At 40.7% G+C, this 23,084-nt stretch overlaps 1 protein-coding gene across 5 annotated transcripts in view; it reads right to left on the bottom strand.

Moving 5' to 3' along the window:
* VPS13B (vacuolar protein sorting 13 homolog B) overlaps positions 1-23,084 on the bottom strand; it is a 412,996-nt gene that overhangs the window by 9,214 nt on the left and 380,698 nt on the right. For all 5 annotated transcript variants that reach the window (XM_065751678.1, XM_065751682.1, XM_065751679.1 and 2 more), the window contains 10 exons: positions 22,765-22,953; positions 22,221-22,367; positions 20,867-21,147; positions 19,249-19,376; positions 18,740-18,939; positions 16,122-16,240; positions 14,121-14,944; positions 9,325-9,501; positions 8,244-8,414; positions 1,582-1,758 (listed from right to left, as the gene is read on the bottom strand). In XM_065751678.1, coding sequence (XP_065607750.1) covers positions 1,582-1,758; positions 8,244-8,414; positions 9,325-9,501; positions 14,121-14,944; positions 16,122-16,240; positions 18,740-18,939; positions 19,249-19,376; positions 20,867-21,147; positions 22,221-22,367; positions 22,765-22,953 — 2,413 coding nt within the window. The remainder of the gene's footprint in view (positions 1-1,581; positions 1,759-8,243; positions 8,415-9,324; positions 9,502-14,120; positions 14,945-16,121; positions 16,241-18,739; positions 18,940-19,248; positions 19,377-20,866; positions 21,148-22,220; positions 22,368-22,764; positions 22,954-23,084) is intronic.

The following is a 23,084-nucleotide window of genomic DNA, read 5'->3' on the forward strand; positions in this document are numbered from 1 at the left end:
CATAAGAGTGTCAATAACTTAGATTCCTTTTTACACAATGGATAATAATTTAAACAAAACATCAGCACTGAGAAAACCCTTTAATTTTTAACACACATGTTGATGGTAATACTTAAAAGCAGCATCCCAGTTGTAACAGTTGGCTTACCGAGGTTCTCAGCATTATGTGAGTGAAAATGTTATTTACAGATGAAGAAAGAGAGAACATGTGTTTATTTCTGTGTGGTCCCCCACCCCTTGATCCCCCCCCAGGAGGCACGGTCCCACTTCCAATCCAGTTGTGGGTAAGAGTTACTTGAACTCTTGTGTTTTCCTCTCACGCACTGTCAGCTATTATTGATACAGTTTTGATGTTTTTTTCCTGGCTAACTCCTTTTGTCACATGCTCATGGAAAACATGATGTGTTGTGTACCGTATCTGCAATGCAAAGTGTCCTTCTACTGTTACAAGTTTCTTGATAAAGACTGCTCTGAATCTAAAAAGACTAATTCCACAGTCGACAAAAAAGACACAGTGCCAGATGACAACAGACAAAACTGATTTCACTGATACGGGCTTTACAGCTATCGGACGCGTATTTCAGGATGGCGGTTAATTTTAACACTCCTACAAACCAGATGAAGTTGAGGCAATTATTCTAAAGAATTACAGTAATTAATTATTTCTTTCAATACATTACTTCAAGGAATGAGTTCTAAATGTAATACGAAGTGTGTAAACAATATCCCAAACTTAAGCTCCAGGACAATTATACGCATTCGAAATAACACATCACAAATATAAATGTGGGTAGCTGTTAAAGACTAAATCTTCAAGATTTGACCAGTGTAGCGAAGCAGGATTAATGACACATTGTCCTTGTATCAACAGATCTTCCTGCCTTTCTCCCCTAGTTGCCCCCCACAGCCCACCTCTTTTTAAATATCCAGACCAGCAGCTTTCATTTCATGATGCTGGAAGCAAAGGAATCAGTGTGTTTTGGGAATTCCTTCTCATCTTTGACAGTTTGTGGTGGTATAGAAGTATTTACTTCAATGTGGAAGGATTCACTACGGTCGCTGCTAAGTGCTTCGTCTTGCCTGACAACCCATCTCTGGTAATTAAAAGGTTACCCATGTGCCTAAAAACAGGGCTGTCTTCTCACAGCTTGGGATATTCTCCCAAGAACATACCTCTCTTTGCATAGAGATAACCTAACTCTTTCCTTGCTGTCACAAAGCAATCTCAAAATAATGCTGTAATTGGACATAGTGTTGCTCGATTACATTTACGTAAAGAACTCTTTTGTAAGCACATATGTTTCTGTAACTAATTCCAGTGTATTCCAACAATTACTTCATGCTTTCTGCATTCCGTGTTTCTGTGGCTGTACAGGACTCATCGGCAACACAAGAGAGAAGCACGACTTGACCTTTTAAGAAAACGAGTACAACATTTGTAACTGTGCAAATGTGGCACTTCTAACTCTTTCTCTAAGCTTCCAAGCTGAGTAATTAGACATAGCTGGTTGTAAATGAAGAGCATTTTAAAGATCTGGTCATGAAAATTGAAATGGACATGTTGGAAACAGAGAAACTCACCATATCCTGTTTGGGAGACAAGTTCAGCCGCACCTCCAATTGGCTTTGTAAAGACTCCCATAATGCCTTTTCCCACACCAGAGATAACACCTCTGGCTTTATGCCCTGCTGATGCTTGGCCCTCGGACACTCTCTGAAAATTCTTCATCGGCTGATCTACAATGCCAGCAATTGCACCTGAAGAAACAAGAGTCCCCAGAAGTTAGTGGAGATTAACGTCCCAGAAGAAGAAATCGCATCGCTGCAACTGAATGCTGTTTGGATTTCAGATGGTACTCCACCCACCTTACAGAGCTATTTAGCATGCAACCAATTCACTAAAAAATACTTTAGCTTCAGTATAAGCTTAATTTCACTTAATTTTTTAATGTGTTTTGCTTTTTTAAACATTCAGATCACTTAATGTGAAAGTATATCTTCGCCTCCTTTTCACCAACTACATTCAAGGCTTCTGCTGAGTTGGTATAACCGAGCTCATTTGTGTAGCAATCCTGAAAATGCTTGGAATAAAATCCACCAGTTTTCTGAAGACTTTAGCTCTTATGGAAATGAGATTTTCAAATAAGCCCGAGATAGACTTCATGAGAATAAAAACTGCCTGTATTCAATACATCATTTTTATATCCTCTCCACTGCCAGAAATGTTCATAAGCTAATGCAACTTCTGATATATTACTAAGATTAGCAGAATTAGACATTGAGACTTTTTGTTACTTTTTTTGTGAAAACGGTCATATTTTACTTTAATGTGCATGGGTCAAACTTTTACAAGTGACACAGTGACCTTCCCAGCTTTTAGTATCAACAGAGAACTCCAACTTAAATCTTCCTAAATGTAAACAGGTATGCGAGGTGGTACACTTCTTTGATCTTTAGTTTACTTGAGCCACTTAACCACAGACATGTCTCTAGTTATTGTAATTTTGATAGATAAGCTATTTGGGAATTGCTAAGAATACGACTGGACAAAGTGACATCAGTAGGAAGATGGTTTGCCTGATCCAACGTTCTTTGCTCAGCGAACAGCAAGTTCGTGGGCTCCTTGGCTACTCTTAGTTGGCAGCTTCTGCTGCAAACATCAAACCAAATAGCTAAAGACAGGAAGGTGTATCACCTTGGGAACTGGGAATTGTTACCGTGACGCAGGCATCTTTGAAGATACTGCTTTGTACGTGGAAGCAAAGGCAGGCATGATTCCACAGATTCTGACAAGCACGGCAGAGGTATTTGGCCCCGTGTGTTTACCAGCGTGACACACGCTAGTCAGTTAGCTGCTGACCAGTGTTCAGATGGTTTCAGTTACTGTTACTGGATAAACGAAGAAGTTGCTGACTTCGAACAACATGAGCTAATATTGTCCTTGTACGCTGGTGTTCTGCCCAAATAAAGATGAGGAGGAGAAGCAGAACACATCTTCCCAGATCCCTGTCCCCAGAATACTATCCGCCGTCAATTCATGCAACTTGTATCCCACATAAAAGCCTCCCTTTCCCCTCAGAGCTATCGCTTCCAACTTCTGCACGTGCATAATTTGCTGATAAATATACAGTATTTCTCCAGAAAATGCGGGTCTACTTTTAATACCATACCCAGTTTTTAATGAGATCACTTGCTGAAGCTCAGCGTTCAGCTGATTTACTCCCCTTCATTTATAAAGGTCACGAAACCTCCTTAATTTTATGTCGTGGAAATGATACAATTTTCAGTTCACTCCTGTTTCACTAGTGCTTACCAGCTGCTCCTGCTGCTTGGCTAAAATATCATCCATCACCGCATTACACAATTGGGATTGTTTGTCCAGTCTTTTCTCTTGTACAATTGGGTTGAATTCAAAGAGATGAAACAATACTTGGTGTTCTGCTAAGTCACAGTATTGCATTACCCTGTGACCTCCTTCACCCTATCTATCGAGGTCACCCACAGCAACTGCGCTTTCAGAACAGAAGTTATTGCCTTATTAAACGTAATCCACCTAAGTCCTAGCACTAGTAAATTATTTACTGCAATACACTTGAGCAATGTTATAAGGTAATAATAAATAAGAGCCTACTCCAAAGGACCTGTGGTATGCTTCAGGCACTTCTCAGCTGGAATTAGGCCCAGAGGACAAGGAAACAGAATGGAAACTGCTGTGACTGTGTTATATAAGATTATTTATACAGTCCCCAAAATAATATATAGCCTAATTAGCCTGTTGTTTAGTGCTTCCACACCTTCTGTTACTCAGCCATTACACAAGTTCTGAGCTTGTCTGTGGTGCCACTGCCCTCAAACCCTTTTGCAAGTTGTGTCTTCCTACCTGCAAGAAATACAGCCAACGGTATTCTCCCCTTCTGCTCCCCCTTTCTGGTCTCTTTTCTCAAACAGCAACATGCTGTCCTCACTCCCACAAATCACGGAACAAACTCTAATGTGCTCCTTTAATGTAAGCAGTGGCTGGTCCTGCCACCCGTGTGTGGGGCAGTCAGCTCTGTGCAGCTCCTTTCCTGTACACATCACGTGTGAGAAAAGGAAAAGAAATATAAATGTAACACACACGTGATGTTCACTGCTTTTCCTTGCACCAGAAATGGTATGAAGCAGATGTTCTGTGGTATCCATGGGGCTTCCTTTTTCCTAATGTGAAGTCAGTGGAAGAAGCACCGTGCTGGACAGACTTACATCAGAATGTTTCTCCCCATTTGCTGCTGTCGGGTGTGAGGGAAGCAGAGCTTGATGCACATGCCATGATTCCTCCCTTTCCAGTCTCAACCTCACAGCCCAGATGCAGCTCTAGTGTCCTGCTGTCCCTTTCTCCATAATGTTTCTTACCCTTTTTTATTATTATTATTTATTTTTTTATGAAAATGGTTCCCCATTCTTCTTTCCTTCCTTACCCTAGGCATTCAATTTTATATGCATGTCTGCATATGTACACACGCATTATGCCTGTATAAAGAAAACCTCAATAAAATTAAACACCGAAGCAACAAAACAAAAACATATTCTTCCATTACTGGACCAAAGAATTTCCAGCAGCACCGTAACATCTGCTTAGCATCAGCTGGAGTGCACTCTAGTTAATGCATGTTGCTCAGTAAGCATAAAAAAGATACTTTGATAACTACAAAATTCAGATAGTTCAGAGTATATCACTGCGTTACTCCAAGAAGAATTTGATTACTGGAAGCAATTGGTTCCTGCTCGGATTGACAAACAGTATTTGGTGAATGTAACAAAAGCGTGGCTCACAGAATTTAGCAAAGCTCGGTTTGCTTGCAACAAACTCTTCCAGACCAAGGAATAATTGGAAATGTTCCCAGTCCTTCACCATGAGAAACGGGCCCTGCCCTGACAGGAGGCCGCAAGCTAACAAAACTGAAAGTGTTTCCGTTCCTTTCTGCTATCGTCCTTCTGGGTTGCTGCAAGTTTATTATACTGAAAATAACATCACATGAAAATACAGCTAAAATAAAGTGCACCTGTTGGCTCATGTTTGCCAATTTGTACAACTGGTGCGTGGAATAGCAGGACCTGCAGGGCTAGCATTGGCTCTCAGTATTTAGTTTAGAGATAGGCAAACATCAAGCGGCCTCGATTCGGTGACCGTGGCACTGTAAGATCAACAATAACATCCCTTCATCATAGGAATCTGAATTTCTGCAGTCCAGGCTTCATCTTCTCCACAGAACAATTACAAAAAGTAAATAGCATTCAATAGTGCTTTAGAAATTGTGAATAGTATTGTTTTTTTCTAATATTTATCACCTTTTCAGTTATTCAGAGAGGACTGACTTTCTCACGGAGCTACTTCACTGTGGTACTTTCACTAGGACCAGTAGCTGAAAATAAGGTCTATCATTCCAATATTCTCTTTTACACTTGGCTTATTATTTTAAGCTCGACCCTGTCAAGCAAAATGCAAAAGATAATTCCTTGGTGGGGAGTGCCTGTCATCTAAACATATTATGTATGATTTCACTGTATTTTTGTCTGATCACATAGTAGGAAAAAGCCCATCACGTGTCACGAGCTTTTGCTTCTTTTCATGTACAAATGTGACTAAAATGACCCAGCATTCTCCCCCAAACTAGTGAAGAAGACAGCCAGCCAAAGATAACAACTGAATCAAACAACACCCTGACAGTGCTTGAGTCATTTAAAACGAGACAGGACAAAGCACTTAAGAATGTACCACTGGGAACAACTTGCACTGAGGAGGAGACAAGAGTACAGAATTTTGGCCCTGATTCAGCAAAGCTCTTAAGCGCATGCTTAAGCGCTTTGCAGAACTGGGGGTCACCACGAGCCAGGACTTTTGGAAAAATCAGAAAAGCAGCTCTTCGTTCTGCGTACATACCGCAGCGTATCGGTGAGCCGAGCGCTCCTGCACGCCGGTGCCTAGGCATGAAATCTACACTTGCAGTTCTTCAAGCTGCTCACACGAGTCAGATGGTTTTTGCAAACACGACAGCACTCTGACCGTCCTATAAATCTTTTTTACACTTCTCCATGTTACAATTATAATGTCGCAGAAATTATGGTTTAGGGGGTGTTGCTCTCTGCATTCCTGTACTGATCTGAACTTTTCGTGCTTGTGAAGGAATATAACGGAGCAGCTCCGGTTTGTTTTGTTACGTACAAAGAACCTGGACGTCTTTTTGCAGAGAGCATTTTCATGCTTATTCAGAACGTGGTGAAAGGAAGCAGCACGGCAGCAGTTCCCTTCGGCTACAACTGTTTTTGGAGGGAAGGCACAATATTCATGGGGCTGAACGGTCAGAAACAGCTTTCTGATGCGTCTGTAAAAACTGAAACGCAGGTCTAAGCATAACTGAGGTCTCGGTGCCATTTACAGGAGTGTTGCAGTGTGCAGAGAGAAAATAGTATTTCTTAAAAACCAGGTTTAAATTACAAATTCATTCAAATATTTCTGACTCCTCCCTTAGTGGCAGGTCCCATAACTGCCATCTTGCAGCTACGCAGTAAGCCTCGTTATTTATTCGAATGCTTAGCTCCCCGCATTGCTAAGAGAGGACGTTATTTAGCAGTGAGGACTCCCTAAATAGGAACGGTGGGAGTAGGAGCAGGGTCCCAGCTTGCAAAGGAGCTCTCTTTAACTGCTGACGTGAAGTTCTAAGTTTCTAATAAGAAGTTTGATTTTTCAGGAAAATTAGGGATGCTGGAATTGCAAATCTTGATTTCCTAAACTCGGACACCGTCCTGCAAACAACAGAAGCCTTGTGCACAGGGACGCGTTACACCAGAACAGTGCCTTTGTGAGCGTGTCTCACAGCTCCCTGTCTTTCCTGTACAGCAGAAACTTTTAAATTAACAGAGTCAAAGCTATAGGCAGTGCTCTGCAGCGTGCACTCACACATTAAGCTCTGAAGGGTTGTGGTGCGTTGGTGAAGGTGAAAGCCACCACGTTATCTTCCTGCCCTATTAATAACTGAGCTGGGATCACCAAACCATTTCACCAGCTCACATACAGCAGGCTGACACGGTGCTTCTAAATGTATAATCTTTCATCCAGCTTCTGAACCTGGCTGCCCTTAGCCCAATAAAACAAGAAGGAAAAAGAAAACCTCCTCTGAAGTGCCTTGGATTTGCAACACCAGTAACAGCTTACTATTGGGGTAGCAGCTACTAATATAGGAAAGTTCTCCTTCGTGCACAGTTCTCCCAGGACACTCGCTTTCCAGTTTACAGGCATTATCAAATGACAGTGTTTCACATCATCTAACCTTATTGCTTAAAATAATTTCCAGTAACTTAACCCAAACTTGTAACATTTTTACCACTTCCTCTTTGGGGCTTTCAGGGTTGCGGTTGCAAATTTAGGAGCTGTGTACACTACTGAAGATTAGGAAAGAGGACAAATCCTTTCATGCTTCGTCTCTTGTAACCTTTTGCACTGGGCTGCTTTTGGTCACTTTGATCTCTAAGGGATTCATACTCTTTAAGACGCGCTAAGGAAGTCTGCCAAACAACACAACGCTGCATTCCTCTGTTGTGTGACAAACTGAAGGAGCCTAAAAAATCCAGCCCCTTTCTGCAAAACCTCTGACAGAGATTTTTCCAATGCGGGTTAGTTTTCAAATTTTTAGGTACTATTTCGAAGCGGCCAGGGCAATCTTCACTTCTAATCAAACCACTTGGCTGCTCGATTAATACAAGCACACTGAATCACGATGATCTGGGCCTCTCCGTAAAAGCAGAACTCCTCATCGAAGCTTACTTAATATCTGCTCTAAGTTCAAGTGGTTTTCAAACAAAACCGAGAATCCCCGATATCTACAGAGCATCAAAAGCAAACAGCTTCAGAAGGCATTCCTATAACTCGCTGAAAAGTAAACACCAGCGTGGTGACGTCTTCGTGCTGACTTAGCCACAAGTCACCCTGCCCCATGCAGAACATCCTTTTCTTCAGAGATTTACATCAGGCTCCGATGAAAACATTTCACAGAGAAAGCGAGTGCAAATTTGCTCTGTATCTGCAATTATTTTATCAGCAAAGTCACTAAACCTTGTTGAAAACAAACCGTACCTCATACACACGCAGCGTGACTATTTCACAGAAAAAGAACAGACAGTGCAGTTATAACTCTCGCGTAGAAAAGGCTGATGAGCAAATCAGAAAACATTATTATCACCCAACTTGATATTTAAGGGTACGTTACCTAGAAGGCTAATGCCTAAACGAGAGAGCCCTTGTCTCAGTCCTTCTCCCAGATTCTCTGGAAGCTGCCTTCTCCATTCTTCCTGTCTGTTGTAATGCTCCTCATCCAGCGACAGCCTATCCATATTCCGAGCAAGACTTGTTGCCAGATTGGTAATTGACGTCAGTGTACCTAAATACGTGGAGATATACATTTGGGTCTGGATCAAAATGCTTTAATTTAAAACACGGAGTTGTTTGCTGCCTCACTGGAATACTGCACTTATGAGCAGAACAGCTAAGTCAATTGAAAAGTTGCCCACGTGTAACATTCTTTACTATTCGTGAGGCATCGCCACGCTGCTTCTACGGTCGGCATCACGCCTTTCACATTAGCCCCCGCCAGGTTTGCCCAGCCAGTGGGAAAAGCAACTCATCTGAACAACCCTCCCTAAGTCCCACACTTCTGTAAGTCTAACCTAAACGGAGTGGGGGCGATGGGAAGGCAAACAAATATGTATAGAATGAGCCCACAAGGACGTCTCCTGAGCGAGCCTGACTCACCAGCAAGCAGCTGCAGCCACCTCTGCCGGCCGCACAGAGCCACGCGATGGCACTGTTTAGACAGACTTTGCAAAACAAAAGCTGCTTGTGTTTTAAATCCAGCTCTGCCCTTCTGTCAAAACCCATCCACATACTTACACAGTTATGACAACTGTATCTGCTTTTTTTTCTTTAAAAAAAAAAAGAAATAATAAATACGATGAGGCAACGCAGTGTAGGGTTTCTGATGGTTAGCAGAAGTGCAGAACACCTTCGATATTTCTGAAGTTATCACATGAAATACTGGCTGAGCCAAGCTGGGTTTCCCAGTGGGAGGTTTAAGATTCTGAAGTTTCTGAAACATTCTTACGCACTGTAGTTAAGCAGTGATCTGTTTAATACATAAGATGTTATATACAAGCTTTGTTACCCTCCCAGCATTTTGCCGCAGCCCAGCAAGGCAAATAAAGCTGCAAGCAATATTGTTTAAAATTTTAACACGTTCCTTAACGATGCATTACAACGAAGCAGCGGTAGGAGCGTCAGAGTGAAAAAATTACCTTTGGAAATGTGCTTTACAAATGACGTTGTTCCTCTGGAAACACCACTGACAAATGCTCCCGGGCCTCTGGTCAGCCCCTCGTATGGGAGCCTAAAGAAATCAGCTATGCCATTCCCTATGCTTCTCACCAGACTAGCCGGGCTTCCGAGGATTTCCAGAGATCCAACAACCCAGCCTGTGTGGAGAAACGAGACAAATGTTACGCCAGCAAAAACTGCAGAAGCAGCAGTTGTGAAAAGGTTATTCCTTAATTCTCTTTTTCACACTAGAATTCATCGCATTATGAACTTCCTTTGAGCAAAACACGGGAAATAACTCATCCACTATGAATTCAGAAATGGCAATCTTTCATACTTCGTAAATCAAAGAAATCCTTCTGGCAAACTCGCAAATAGCTTTAGAATGACTTCCTTCCAGGAGCTTCCCGTATTTCTGCTAAAAGTGTGTTAGGGAGGTGGGTGCTGGGTTCTCACAGCTACGGGGGAACAGCACTGAAAGCTCAGACTGCTCGGTCGGTTTCATACGCTGTAAGGCAATGTCGTGATTTCACATCCTTATGCGTTAGAATCGTGACAGCACATTTACACAGATACAGGGTACTGCCTTACGGGGAGTGTGGAGGTCAATTGCTTGATGGAGTGTTAGGAAAGGGGATGCAGATTTTTGACAAGTGCTTAAGAAGTTATTTTAAATCCACCCCAACTCTTCTGAGCTGATCATTTTGTTTCAAGGCGTAGTGAAAGCCAGACAAATGTCTCTTTCTCAGTACAGTTGTGTAAACAGCGATGACATCTACATGCTGATTAGGTTACTCATAGGGGAGTATTCCCTATGCATATCCCATGAGAGGTATCTGCGGATCTGCTTTCCTATATGAATGCAAGGTTGCCAGCAGCTTGCTGGATGGCCAAGCGTGCAGCAATCTGTGCGAGCCTTGCTGGAAAGCTGCTTGCAGGTCTTGTCTTTGTCAGGCTGGCTGGCAGCAGGTTTATTAGGGAAATAGTGCTGCAAAACTTTTTTTTTTTTTTGGCGGTCCAGAGAGAGGGATTCAAAACCAGCAATAAGCATGAAACAGGAACTGCCTGCTCTTCGAGCCTCAGCATCGAGAATCTCCACTCGTGCTGTCAGAGCCACGCGAGGCACGATAGGGACAGGCAGCTGACGGACATTCAGAATTGCCTCCTGCTCTCCCGCCGAGGGCCCTTGATCTGCACTGCCCTCCTCATTCCCGTTCCGTCACCACACACTCCTGCTATCCAGATGCTTTCCTTGTTTGCTAGTAACCCCTCCCAGTCACTCCTGTGGAAGGCTGAATCATGAAATTCAACAGAAGAGAAAATGTTACTCATATGAAATGAATTAATCTCATACTATCATTCTAAGCTCCCGGAAAATCTATTATTCTTGTTGAATCTGTCCCACATTTCAGCCCTGGCAGGTTGAGAGCTCCAGTACAAGCAGTATGAAAAGTGGGAATCGCGCTGGACATAAGGGAGTGGGTGGGATGCACTATGAAAACAAAAAACAAGCACTGCTGGCAGCTGGACGAGCAGAGAGGCCCCGAGCACTCAGCCCTGCCGGCCCAGCAGCATCTTGTCCCACTGGCAGCCCGCGCTGCTGGGGACCCAGAGGAAGCCAGCGCTGCAGGCCGGGCCTGCTACTCCCTCCGTGTCATATTTTTAACAAATTATGCTTGCCACTGTGCGAAGTGATGAAAAGCTAGAGGGGCGGGGAGGCATGTACGGATGGAAAAGATGCTCTTTCTGCTTTTTCTGATCGATAATGTTGCAACAATCCCTTACAGAACAGATGCATCTCATTATTTTTAAATGCTTTTGGCATTCCTGAAGCAGCTTCTCCATTCTCCAAGGTGCCACTGTCACTGCGTGGCCCCTCTGGCCAAGGCAGGCCCGACAGGACAGCAGAGCCTGACAGCTTGCCCATGCACCCAAAGCAGTGAACAGGCATTGTGAGGTGACAGTTGGGGGCTACAGGACACAGCAAGGCAATGCCCTGCAACACACGAGCAGAACCACCAGGCTGCAACATGAGAGGCTCCAGCTCCGAGCACCTGCTCAGCCAGAATTCCAGGAAAAACTATAATAAAACCAGGACTTGTTACACCCGGCCCTGGCCTGGGGGCTGTCGGTTTTGGGAAGCACTAGAAGCAGTGCACAGGAGGAGCCATGTGATCTATGGTAAGGGACTGACCATAGATCACATGGCTCCTCCTGTGCACTGCTGGCAATGACCAAGGCAGTCCTTGGTCAGTGCTGAGAGCAAAAGTCATGGCTATCCATTGTAAGCATGGACAACCCAACCCAAGGAAGAGGTGTGGAATAAGTTGGGAACAAGAAAACAATGAATCAGGAGTAATCCCTCAGTTCATGAGTTCTGTGCAGCTCTGCAAATCATGCTAGGGTACCATTTCCTTATGCTTAGTAATTATATCCACTAATATGAAAGGATTATCACTGCATTAGGAAAAAGTCACTGCATTTCCTTTGTAGGCAACTACAGGGCTAGATGTGGTTGGCAGCAGTAATATTTTCCAACAGATTTTTAATAATTTTTTTAAATATAAGCTAACTTAATCAGAATAGGATGGGAGATTTCCATTGCAAGTTGTGCTAATTTAAGACAAGCAGCACTTATCAGTGCTGCAGGTGGGTTGGAACTAGATCTTCTTTGAGGTCCCTTCCAACCTAAGGCATTCCACGATTCTATGTTTCTAATCAGCATATTTGAGCAGACCCCTTCAGCTCCATTCGTTGCCTACCAGACTCTGAACGTGGCTGCCCCTTCGTAGCACATGGGGCAGCCTGATACAGCCCCATGAAGAGGCTGTGGGGCCAATCCTGCCCCTTCCACAGGGTGGCAATGATCTTGAGCACAGATGGAGGCAAACAGGACTGTATCCCACAGGGAGCAGAAGCACACAGCTGTATGAGAATGCTGCTTGTGCAGATGCTGCAACGATTTATGCATGGGACAGCGATGAGCAGAAGGGGGTCAAACATCCCCTCCTCTTGCAGAAGATTAACATGGTTTAAATGCAGCAGAGCAAGCCCTCTTCCACAAGAATCCAGTCCAAGAGCTGTAACTCACCTGGTAGTGAGGAAAGGATTCAGTCTGCAGACCATATAATGCTTTCTACTGGAATTTTTCCTTCTCTTTAACTTGGTTGACATGGTCAGCCTTTTGACGAGTGTGACAAACTCTTTGTAATAAAGCAGATGCTTTGCCTCCTCAGGCAAAGACTTATACACAAAATCCACCATTCTAATCATGGTAACTCCTTTCAAAATACACATTAGTTTTAACGCTGAGAGGGATTTAATTAATAGCTAAATATAAGCTTATGTGCTTTCCTGAACAGAAGTTCCCCCGAAGCAAACCTTATTTCTTAATATTTAAATCTGTTTGATTTCAGGCTGTCAGGAGCCCAAAGCAAAGGGTGGCCTGTTCACTGCTGCACTCTGCAGGAGTAGCACAGGAGGAAAGACCAAGACCAGGCTCAGGAGTCTGTAACTAGCACATGTGCCTCACCTGGGATGTTGCAGATGAAAAGCCAATATAACCCCAATTTCCTGCTGCAGTCTATCACCACTCGTAGCACCACTCCCACCCAGTTGTGGGGAGGGAAATTCACACTGGGGACCATGACTGGCCACAGTTTCACTCTTAATTAGCAAGAAACTAGACCTCCCCTTTTGTACTATGGGATTTGACTATAAAGCAAATCCAAACAAGTAGCAAAAAGCAAAACCTGCAAATTTTGCAAGCAGCAACATATGGAAACACTGAATCCATGCACGATGCTACGGTGTACAGTTGCCATATTCAGCTGTATGAAACAGGGACAAACACAGTGAAATACCAGACCAGTAGCTCACTATTTCTGTTTATAAATACCTAAAACGCATGCGTACATTTTTGATAAGTGTGCACAGAAATCAGGTCACAACTACACTTACAGTACAAATGTATGCATCAGATTTTCAGAACATCAATATGCAGGAAAATAAACCCAGTGTTTCAGAGTGGAGTACGTGACTTTTCTGTAATGGTGGGGAAGCCTCTTTGTCTTTCAGGTACAAAACCTGCTGCTCACTAAAAGAATTTACACACTAAATAACTTCATTATTTATAGATTTATATACATAAACTAATATTTACAGGAAGCAGAATGTACCTGCTAACCTCCCAGACTAATTGCTCACTATTGACCCTATCTGGGAAAAAGTTACTAACGGCAAACTTCATAGTTCTTGGATCAAAGGACAGCAAACATCTGTGTGCCAGTTTAGCATGAAGCCTGTATGAAGAAAGACAGATTCCTAATCATAAACTGCAGCCAAAAGGAGTTTTAACAACAAAACAACATTCAGGGCTATAATTTACTCCTGAATGCAGAGCAACATGCTGAATAATTTGATTAAATGTAGTTTTGGGGACTTTATGTGAGGAATGTGAGTTGATTCTGTCTAGCACTATAATATAAAATGACAAAACCTAAGCCAGCTAGAATACATTTTTATGCTGCGTTCAGGGTTTAGTAAAGCCTTCAGGCGGCTGGCTAATGTTTAGCACAGCTTTACAAATCTTCACTGGTGTCTGCTCGGCCATTTTATTTCCCTTCTGTCACATGGTGGGATGTGAAATGCGTCTCAAAACATCGTATCATTACCGAACAGTAACTGCATGGTTAACATCTAGATTACCCAGCCTGAGAGACAATTACAGAATCCTGGCACCTAATAAAAATGTTACAGGTTACAAAAAAGTACTGACCTGCTCTGAAAAGTGCTCCAGCAGCATAATGCATGGCCAAGGCATGGACAAGCTGCCTGGCAGTGGTGAAGATGGGTCCTCGCTCAAACACAGAGAAGGAGAGAGGGGTGTGGTCTGAAGCTATATAGAGTTTTAAAGAAGCATGAATGCTGACAAGCAGATTAACAGGCTGTATTGTTAATTTTCTTAACTTCACTGGCTTGACTAAAGCTCTTGCATGCTCTCTCACTTGTTTGGGTAGGATCTGGGTAGCATCAGAAATATTCACAGTCTGCCAAGCGCCTTTGCTTTCCGGAAGGTATGTATCAAATAGAGTCTTAATGTAGTAAACAAAGGTGTCTTCCACATAGAGCCTAGCTGGTTTGAGTTCAAAGCTGACATCATTCACATGAAATGTGAAATTCTCTTCTTCAGAAAAAGCAATGTGAAGCTTTATAAAGCAGTTTTCCTTATAGTTTTCCAAATCTTTGTTAGAAACAATGAGGTTGCTCACTCTCGACCACTGCACGGCCTCGTTTTTCTCTCCTTGGCACAGCAGGACCGCAAAATGGAAATTGGATTTGCTGTACAGCTGATTGTCCAGTTGCAAGTCTTCACAATACACCTGGAGGCTATAAAATGGTGAGAGGCCTTCCCCGGTGTCCCGCTGGAACTCCTGCGACGAGGGTCTCAGGTAGCTGCTTGTTGGGGCCATGTGGAGGAAAATGTTGTCTGCTGTGAGCCGCAGGAGTTCAGATGACACTTTGTGATTTGTGATGTCGTCAAACACAGCAAGACTTAGCTGACTGATAAACATTTTCAAGGACAGGCTCTGCTCCTGGCTTCTAGATGGCAGGGAAAAAAAGTTTGTTACTTCAAATATATATTTTGAGTTCAGCTAGCTTCTTACTTACAAACCCATCAGGAGATACTTGTGTTTCATAACATGGGAAACTCCCCGTGTCAGTTCTGCTAATGGGATTTGACAGCCTTGATCACCACAGTGGGTATTACCCAGGAGATCTTCCAGGAAGTGGAATATTACAGATCTATGCCAGGTTTCTCCTTCTTTCTTACCAATCAACAGGATAGTTTGGACAGGAATTCCCCATATACACGGTACTGCCCTATCAGATTTGTGATATAGCCACATATGAAAGTAGACAAATGAAATTTTCTAATAACTGAAGTACAGCTGTTACAGAATTTTCTTGGAGCCACTACTGAAGGTTGCTATTAGGGATAATCCATTTCACATTATCAAAACAGAATGCCCTCCGACTAAACCACCATGGCATGTGTACAGTGATGGCATTGAGGGCTTCACCCCCTCCAGTGTTAAGTGCTCTTTGCCAAGTTTAACTAGCAAACAAACTATTATGTACTGAGAATGACCAGTATCTGAGGGCTTAATACTTAATTATAGCTCGAATGAAAACAGTACAAGACATTCCACTCTACTTGTAGCACCACTGCCGGAAGCCAGGCATTAGAAACAGGTAGTGTTGTAATCACACTGAGCCTGAGCACCAGGCTGTGGTGCGTTATGGAAGTGAGGAAGTCTTCTAAGAAAGAGCGTCATAATCAGGTGCAGTTAATTACTGGGTGTAAGATTATTTCTACAGTGCTTTCACATCAAGCTTCCCATCGGTTTTAGTGGGAGCTCATACGATTAAAGATGACAGGATCTGGTTAAATGCATTTTAAATCTATGAATGCACTCAAAATTAATTATGATTGGAAATGCTTTTTTTAAAATGAACAACTCAGGACTTCTTTTTGTACCAGACATGTAGTGTTTACCCTAAAGCAACTTGTCTTTTGATGTCAGATTATCTTTTTTTAACTGTGATACACAAAACATAACATGTGGTCTAAACATACGCCACAGAGCAAGCAGCAATATTAAATAAAACAAACAGTTAAGCTGAAGTCTGTAAGTCAGTTAACACTTAAAAAGCTGACTGTCTTCTCTGGACTATTTGGATATCCTTTTACCATGTTTTACTTTCTTTTATGTACCTGTTGAGGTTGATCTCGATGGGTCCTGCTTTTCCCTCTGGGGCCAACGTTATAATTATTGTTCCACCCTGATGGACAATGTCCACATAAACATAGCCAAAACCAGTCAAGAACACAACCTAGTGGAGAGAGTTAGAACAAGTTCAGCATGCTACTGAAAATTCTGTTTTTAATCTGTCAAAATGTGAATAAATCCTACTAACAAATTCTGATTGAGATCTTTTACTCAAATCATAATACGATTCAGGAAAAAATCAAAACAGTTTTCAGTACTTCAGAAAACAACAGCTCTGATACTGTAAGCATCAGAACTTGCACGTCATCCTTTAACTGAATACATTTTAATAAGAATGTTCTTCTACAGGAATAAGCACGACATGCTTGTGGGGAGGAAGTTATATTAATAAAGAATAAACAGAAAATTTTAATTTGTGATTTTGGACCAACAATGAAGGTGTATTCCTGAAGTGCTGCAAAATCCCACCTTCTCCTCCGGAAAACAAGCACCATGTCAGCAATATCTTGCTATGCTGTGGCTTAGAGCTGGTTATGTGAATGGTTGATAGCATGATGCAAAACAACAGAATTTTAAGAAAGAAAACTGAAAAAGTAATGTGGATTCATGACAGCTTGCCTAATAACACTGGGCATGTTTTTAAGCCATCTACACTGGCTTTGTGAGAACACCTTCACGTGCAAGGTGCTGTCACAAAGAAATGGCAAAAGTCTACTGGAAAATGTAAAGGGTCTAAAAAGCCAGGAAAATGAGAACTTGACAACAGGTTTGTGTCTTGCTTACACATGTGCCAACTTTTATTCTGAACAAGTTGTCCTTAGGAATAAATTAGCCTTTTCTGTTTGTTTGTTTGTTTTTTAATAGACATTGTTTTTGGAGCTTCATTATGCAGTATTTCCATGCAAGTTTTGTGTTTTTCCAGAACATTAGAAACTCCTTTCAGGTTTGGAAAACTTGCAGTAGTCTTTGTTAGCATAAGCTGGCTTCTGCTTTCTTCTAGTCCTACTATCAGCACAATTATTTACTAGACAGTAATGATAGGAGCTATCATTTAAAGGAATTCAAACTCAGGGAACAACACAAAGATGATGGGGTAATGCAAGTGAAACACGCAGTTGTTTGTCTTGAACAATTTTTACTGCTGTTAACAAGTCACCATAACAAAAATTTCTCGAAAGTTCATTAGCATCAGCATTAAAACTGATTCTAGCTTTGTTATTTATTGTGCAGATATTTAATTCATCAAATTACATGTCATTCTTCTGAGAATTACGTATAAGAATTTTATTTATATATATCAAATGTAATCCTTTGCTTATCTGAAAGTTATTCTCCATCTTGCACTGATGCAAAAAAAGGACATTCACTGCCTTATCAGTACAGCCTCTCTATTCTATAAATCCTCATGGATCTTAAAGATCAGCCATTTTAATTCCAATTTCAGATAATTCTGATGATGATAGACAGCAGAGACACATACCTTCCGTGTTAGTAAATTTATGATTATTTCTTTCTAAGGGGAGCAAGAAGTACCTACTGAGATAGAGTACAAGTTACTTTAAATCCTCTACAGTACCAGCTATTTCAGTCTTGATCAAGTTGCACGTGAAGTCAAATGTAATGCTATTAACACGTTCATTATTTCCTTACATTTACAGTTTTCTAGGAGAAAGACTGATTGAGAAATCATAGGAGACTCTCTACATGTAAACCCTGAAACTTCAATCACAGAAAGCTACAATTTTTATCTGGAGAGTTCTTCAATAGACAATGATCCCCAAATGTTGTCTTAGCATTTAATTCCTTCTAGGAGCCAGATACTTATAAAGAACCCTGGTCTGGCATAACATTAATGACTGAAATTTGAAACCTTGCATTGCTTGAGTGGCTTGCTGAATGAAGCCGAACTACTTGCTATATAACATAACACTCAATAATCAAGAGCATTTTGTGATTGGTCCCCGGGGAAAACATCTGAAACTAGTATTTCTTTCAAAGAGCCAAGCAGTTTATGTTGATTCCATGTAAACTAATGACTTCAAAGATGGAAAAAATTCCCATCAAAAAGAATTACTTCAGTCAAGGAAGTTTTCATTTACCTCAAAACAGGAGAAAAATAACAGAAGGAAAAAATTTCTTTTTTTTTTTTGCTTTATAAGTACACGGTTAGCTTCTGTGAAGACACAGAGGGAGAATAACAGTGATGACTCCTATAAGATGTAATAAAGTTACTGAATGGAAGAATTTTCTTGGATCTTCTGGGATTCTTTGCTTCCAGGGGCCAGAAATGTTCAGCACTTATTTTTCCAAAGAATGCTTTGGACTTGCCAGGTTGATCAAAAATAAGTGAAAAAGTTCACCACTACCAAATCTGAATTTTTGATCTAACTATTTTTAAAATCAGCCACTGCCAAATATATATCTGTATTCAAAAATTCTACAGGAAGAGGCTTAGGAAGGAAAGGTCCCAAGAGTTAAAAAAAAAAAGCAAACAACAAAGCCAACAAAAAGGATATGCACATCGCAGGGGAACAATACACTATGTAGGTCAAGAAGACAGGGATTTATGCTGTGAATCAGGAAATACTTTATAGTGATTTACTTGTGTTCCTTGATTGTTGATGTCCACAAAATCACTCCATTCATTTACTAATTCATCAGATGATATCACTTTCAGAAGAATGCTGGGTAACAAATCTCTTGTTCTGCAATCTGGGTAGCTGGAGACTTGATGGTAAAGTTCATGATGAATTGAACATTCAGCGGGAATCTTTCTACAATAAACTTCAAACTTTGGTGTATCTGAAATATATGTATATAAAATATATAAGATCAGGGCTTTCTAAAATCCATATTAAATGAAAAACAAACCTATGTGTACACAAACTAAGAAGTTTCCAAAAATACTCTGCCTGAAATACTACCAAGGAATAAAAACATTACTTTCCTATTCATTGGAATTGTTTGAGTGTGGTTTTTTTCTTTTTTTTCTCCTACTTAAGATTTATAAGTAGACCAAAACACATACTGAATTTAACTTTGTACTGGAGATAAAGGGAAATCATTTACACTACCACAGTACACTGTTTTTAATTCCTGTAAACAACATACCTTTGAAGTTCTCTTTTATGAGCAGTGAAATGGAGCACCTGTTGTGGATAATTATACGAGGACTTGGATCTTCTGTAAGTGTTAGGTATGTCACGCCAAGATGCTCTTGATAAGTCAGTATTATAGCTCTAAAACAGAAGAAAATACATTTTAATGTGTAATTTTGAATGAAACTTATAGGTGCTATTACCCTGGACATATAAATACATCCAAAACTACAATCTAGAAGTTTCTTTGTTATCAACTTACAATTCTACCAGTACTCGCATAGATAGGCGAGTACCCGTCTTCACAAAGCATTACATTGAAACAGAAGAGCACACGGAAGTACCGTGAATCAATCAGAGAAAGAAATCACTTCATGGAGACTACTCATGAGCTAAACTGTGCACGTGTGTTTGCAAGATGAGAGCCCCAGCCAGCGGAGATTTATATAAAATTAAAAACATGAGATTGTAAGCCCAAATTTTTAACATAAATCTTTAAAATTTTCCAGAAGAATTTGCACGCATACTTTTCTGACACACATGAAAGATATTTTAAACAAACACGTAAATCTGTAGCTGTCTACTCCCCCAGGATGATCCACAATGCTCCTTCAAACATTGATGTTACGGATCATCACTACATAAATTTTCAAAATGAAAAATCAATTAACAGTGTTCTGCTCATTAGCTACTTAAACATAAATGCCTTCAAGCAAATTCTTTTTTTCATGTGCACATTTGACTATTACTAAGAAAAACTTCACCTTATGGTGATTTTTACAATTCAAACACCCTCAAAATTTGCTCCAGGTCCTCTACGACTGTCTCAAAATTATAAGGAATTCTTTTTGTGTTCCTCACATTTTGGTGATTTTTTTTTTTAAGTTGAAGCCTGTGCAGGCACCTTTAGTACCCATAATGGCATCGAGTACTTAAGGCAAGAGAAAGATCATACAGCTAATAATTTATACTGACGTAGCTACTCTGTTTCCTTCAGCAGATTATTTCTTTTTTATATCAGTAAAAGAATGAACAGATATATATATCAGGTCTGAGAATTAAAACTAAGCATCTGACAAGCCATCGGACTTTTATTTTTAGCTAACTGGATGCATTTGTTTGGAAGCAGAATGCACGTTTGAACATTTCAAGCTTTCAAAACTTGGAAGTCTTTCCTCGCTACAGTCTTAAAATAGTTTCTCACTTGTATCACTTTTCCTGTTTTTCTCTTACTAAAATATACTTTTACCTCCCCTAAACAAAACCTACATTTTTCTATGGTATTACTACACACTGTCCTTAAAATCTTAAATTGGTACAAAAAAATTAAGAAGGACCGTAACCACAAAGGTAAGCTTTTCGTTCTCTTCTTTTGTATGCATGTGTAAATAGAAGCCCATACCTTATAAAAATCGTACAACTTGTACAAGATCATAACATTAAACCATTTACAATAAAACCATCAAAACCATCAAAAGATAACAATTTTTAAATTAAAGTAAGGCTTGCCTTTACATATGGGGGGCATGTGTTACTCTGACTTCCGTATTAATCTCTTGCAATTTGTTACTAGCTGAGGCTTTACAGCAACAAGGAATGTTCATTACTCATGACTGTTCAGCATTAAGTACCTGGTATAAAATCTGCTTTCCCTTCGAGCCCCGATGGGCACTGCCACACTCTGTCTGGGAACCTCCTGTTTAATCACGGCTGGTAGACTCCAGAACTCAGAGCTGCCAGCACAGCCACCTGGACTGAAACTCAGCAGCATGCACTTTTCAGGAGGCGTCCCTGAAGTTTCAGAGCCACTGTCCACCAACAGGTCCCAGCACGACACAGAAGTCAGTGTTTCAGAGCTTGGTGCCCTGGTTGGCCCGATGCTGAACACGGTGCTATCTGGTGAGTGGAAGTCCTGGAGAGAAAAGAGAGGGTAGTGGGGGACAAGCTGGCTCATAAGAGGGTTTTTATTCATGCTGATCTCACACAGAACAGTTTCAAGTAGCCACTGGGCCTCAACTAACTTAAAGCTGCACTGAGTCTCATGTTTTAAAAGCTATTTGGCCAAATTCTGTCTTCATTTATACTTAATCAGTTTAATCAAGCACAGTTACATATAGTTCACTCTCAGTTGCACAAAATAAATCAAAAGCAACAGTTACATCACTCAAAACAACTGTGAAAAGAAAATCCACTGATAGATTTAGTAGTGGACTCCAGCCTCAGCATTCTTCCAATTCCCTTTAAATTCCCCATAAGACTGTCACAAAATGCACAATGCACAAATATAGATACTGATATAAAGAAAGCTAATGCAGAAATAAAACTATACAGAAATAGGGAACTTCAAAAATATGCTGATCTGTCGACTCCTCTCCAGTTTGAGAATTCTTTCCACACATTTTACTATTAACATAATCTTCAATAGATTTATATAAATTGTTGACTATACACATGTTTTGGTTCCTGAGAGCCAACTCTTAATCTACTGAGTGATTATTAGAAAGCCGATATTCACATCTTTATTCAGTTTCCTGAAATACATAAACCTTGGGCATGACCCTAGTTCTGCAGCCCCGTCCAGATAACTGGAATCTTCCCAAAAGGATAACGAAAACTTTTCAGCCTGCCAGGCCAATATTCTCTTTTACATGCAAACACAGTAAAAATTCACAGAACAATTTCAACAGCTACTACGGATTATGCTGCTTGTTTTACAGAAATGGCCATTAGTGTCTGAACAGATGGAGAACAGGCAGAACTAATTGTGTAACGTGCAAGAATCTCCTGCTTTGCACAAAGTTTGATCACAGTTAATTACTGCAGTTGTATTTGCCCAGGATTCTCTATTTTAAACTGAAGTGATATACCGTAATCTATCATTATTACGTCTAATGAGTTCTGTTCAAGTTATGCTGTATGCAGTTAAGACTACAGAAATCTAAACATGCCTCTAAAGTAGGTGACAAACAAAAACAAACGCTTTACCTCTTCTCCTGCGTACAGTTTGGAAGTACAAAGCTGAGGTCTGTAATAGATTTGATATGATGTATCATTGATTATTGTTGTCTTATCTTCGATTTGTAGAATTTGTATACCTTGTCGAACCATAGAAGAAATGCAGAACTGACACAACTGTAAGATAATAATGACGATGATGACAACGTAGCACGTAAAAGCAGGAAACACTGAAATACAGTGACTGAACTGCCATTTTCTTAACAATGGAAATCCTTTCTACATTCATGTACCTTTTAAATGGAGCCATTTCACACAATTCTAAGTGCAACTGTCAGTGCTTTTCAGACAAGAAAGATGAATAATTCATTTTTCCAGGAAGTCTTGTATCATCTTGATGGGCTTGGCAGATCATTTCTTACTAACGCCTTAAATGATACTTCTTACATTATTTACAATCTTGTTGTGTTTTACATGTATTAACATAATTGGGGACAAGCTTTAATGCTGCATACATTTGACAGTTCTTTTAATTAAATGATAAAGTTACAAATCATGATAATTTTCTCCCAACCTTTTGATGACCCGGAAAAGCACCAAGTTTTATTTCAGCTTCAACAAAACCTTCTTCATCCAGTGTTACTACTTCCCCATTCTCAGCATCCTTCCACTTTGGGGAAGTCACATCATGAACCAGTTTGATTGCCACTGATTTGTGCACGGTATTAGTGTTTGCCCAGTATATTCCAACCTGAAAAGCTTCCTGCAAGTGACAAAAGACCAATTATCACTTCTTAATCCATGCATTTCTCCTACGCTTAAACACTGTTTCCAGTATGCAGCCAGTGTCATTCCCTAGCTTTCTCCAAGTCTTTCTAAGTGGCACAAGTATAG

The sequence above is a fragment of the Cyrtonyx montezumae genome, unplaced genomic scaffold (genome assembly GCF_038088225.1).
Source record: "Cyrtonyx montezumae isolate F1298 unplaced genomic scaffold, pur_monq_1.0 scaffold_8, whole genome shotgun sequence".
Classification (NCBI taxonomy): domain Eukaryota; kingdom Metazoa; phylum Chordata; class Aves; order Galliformes; family Odontophoridae; genus Cyrtonyx; species Cyrtonyx montezumae.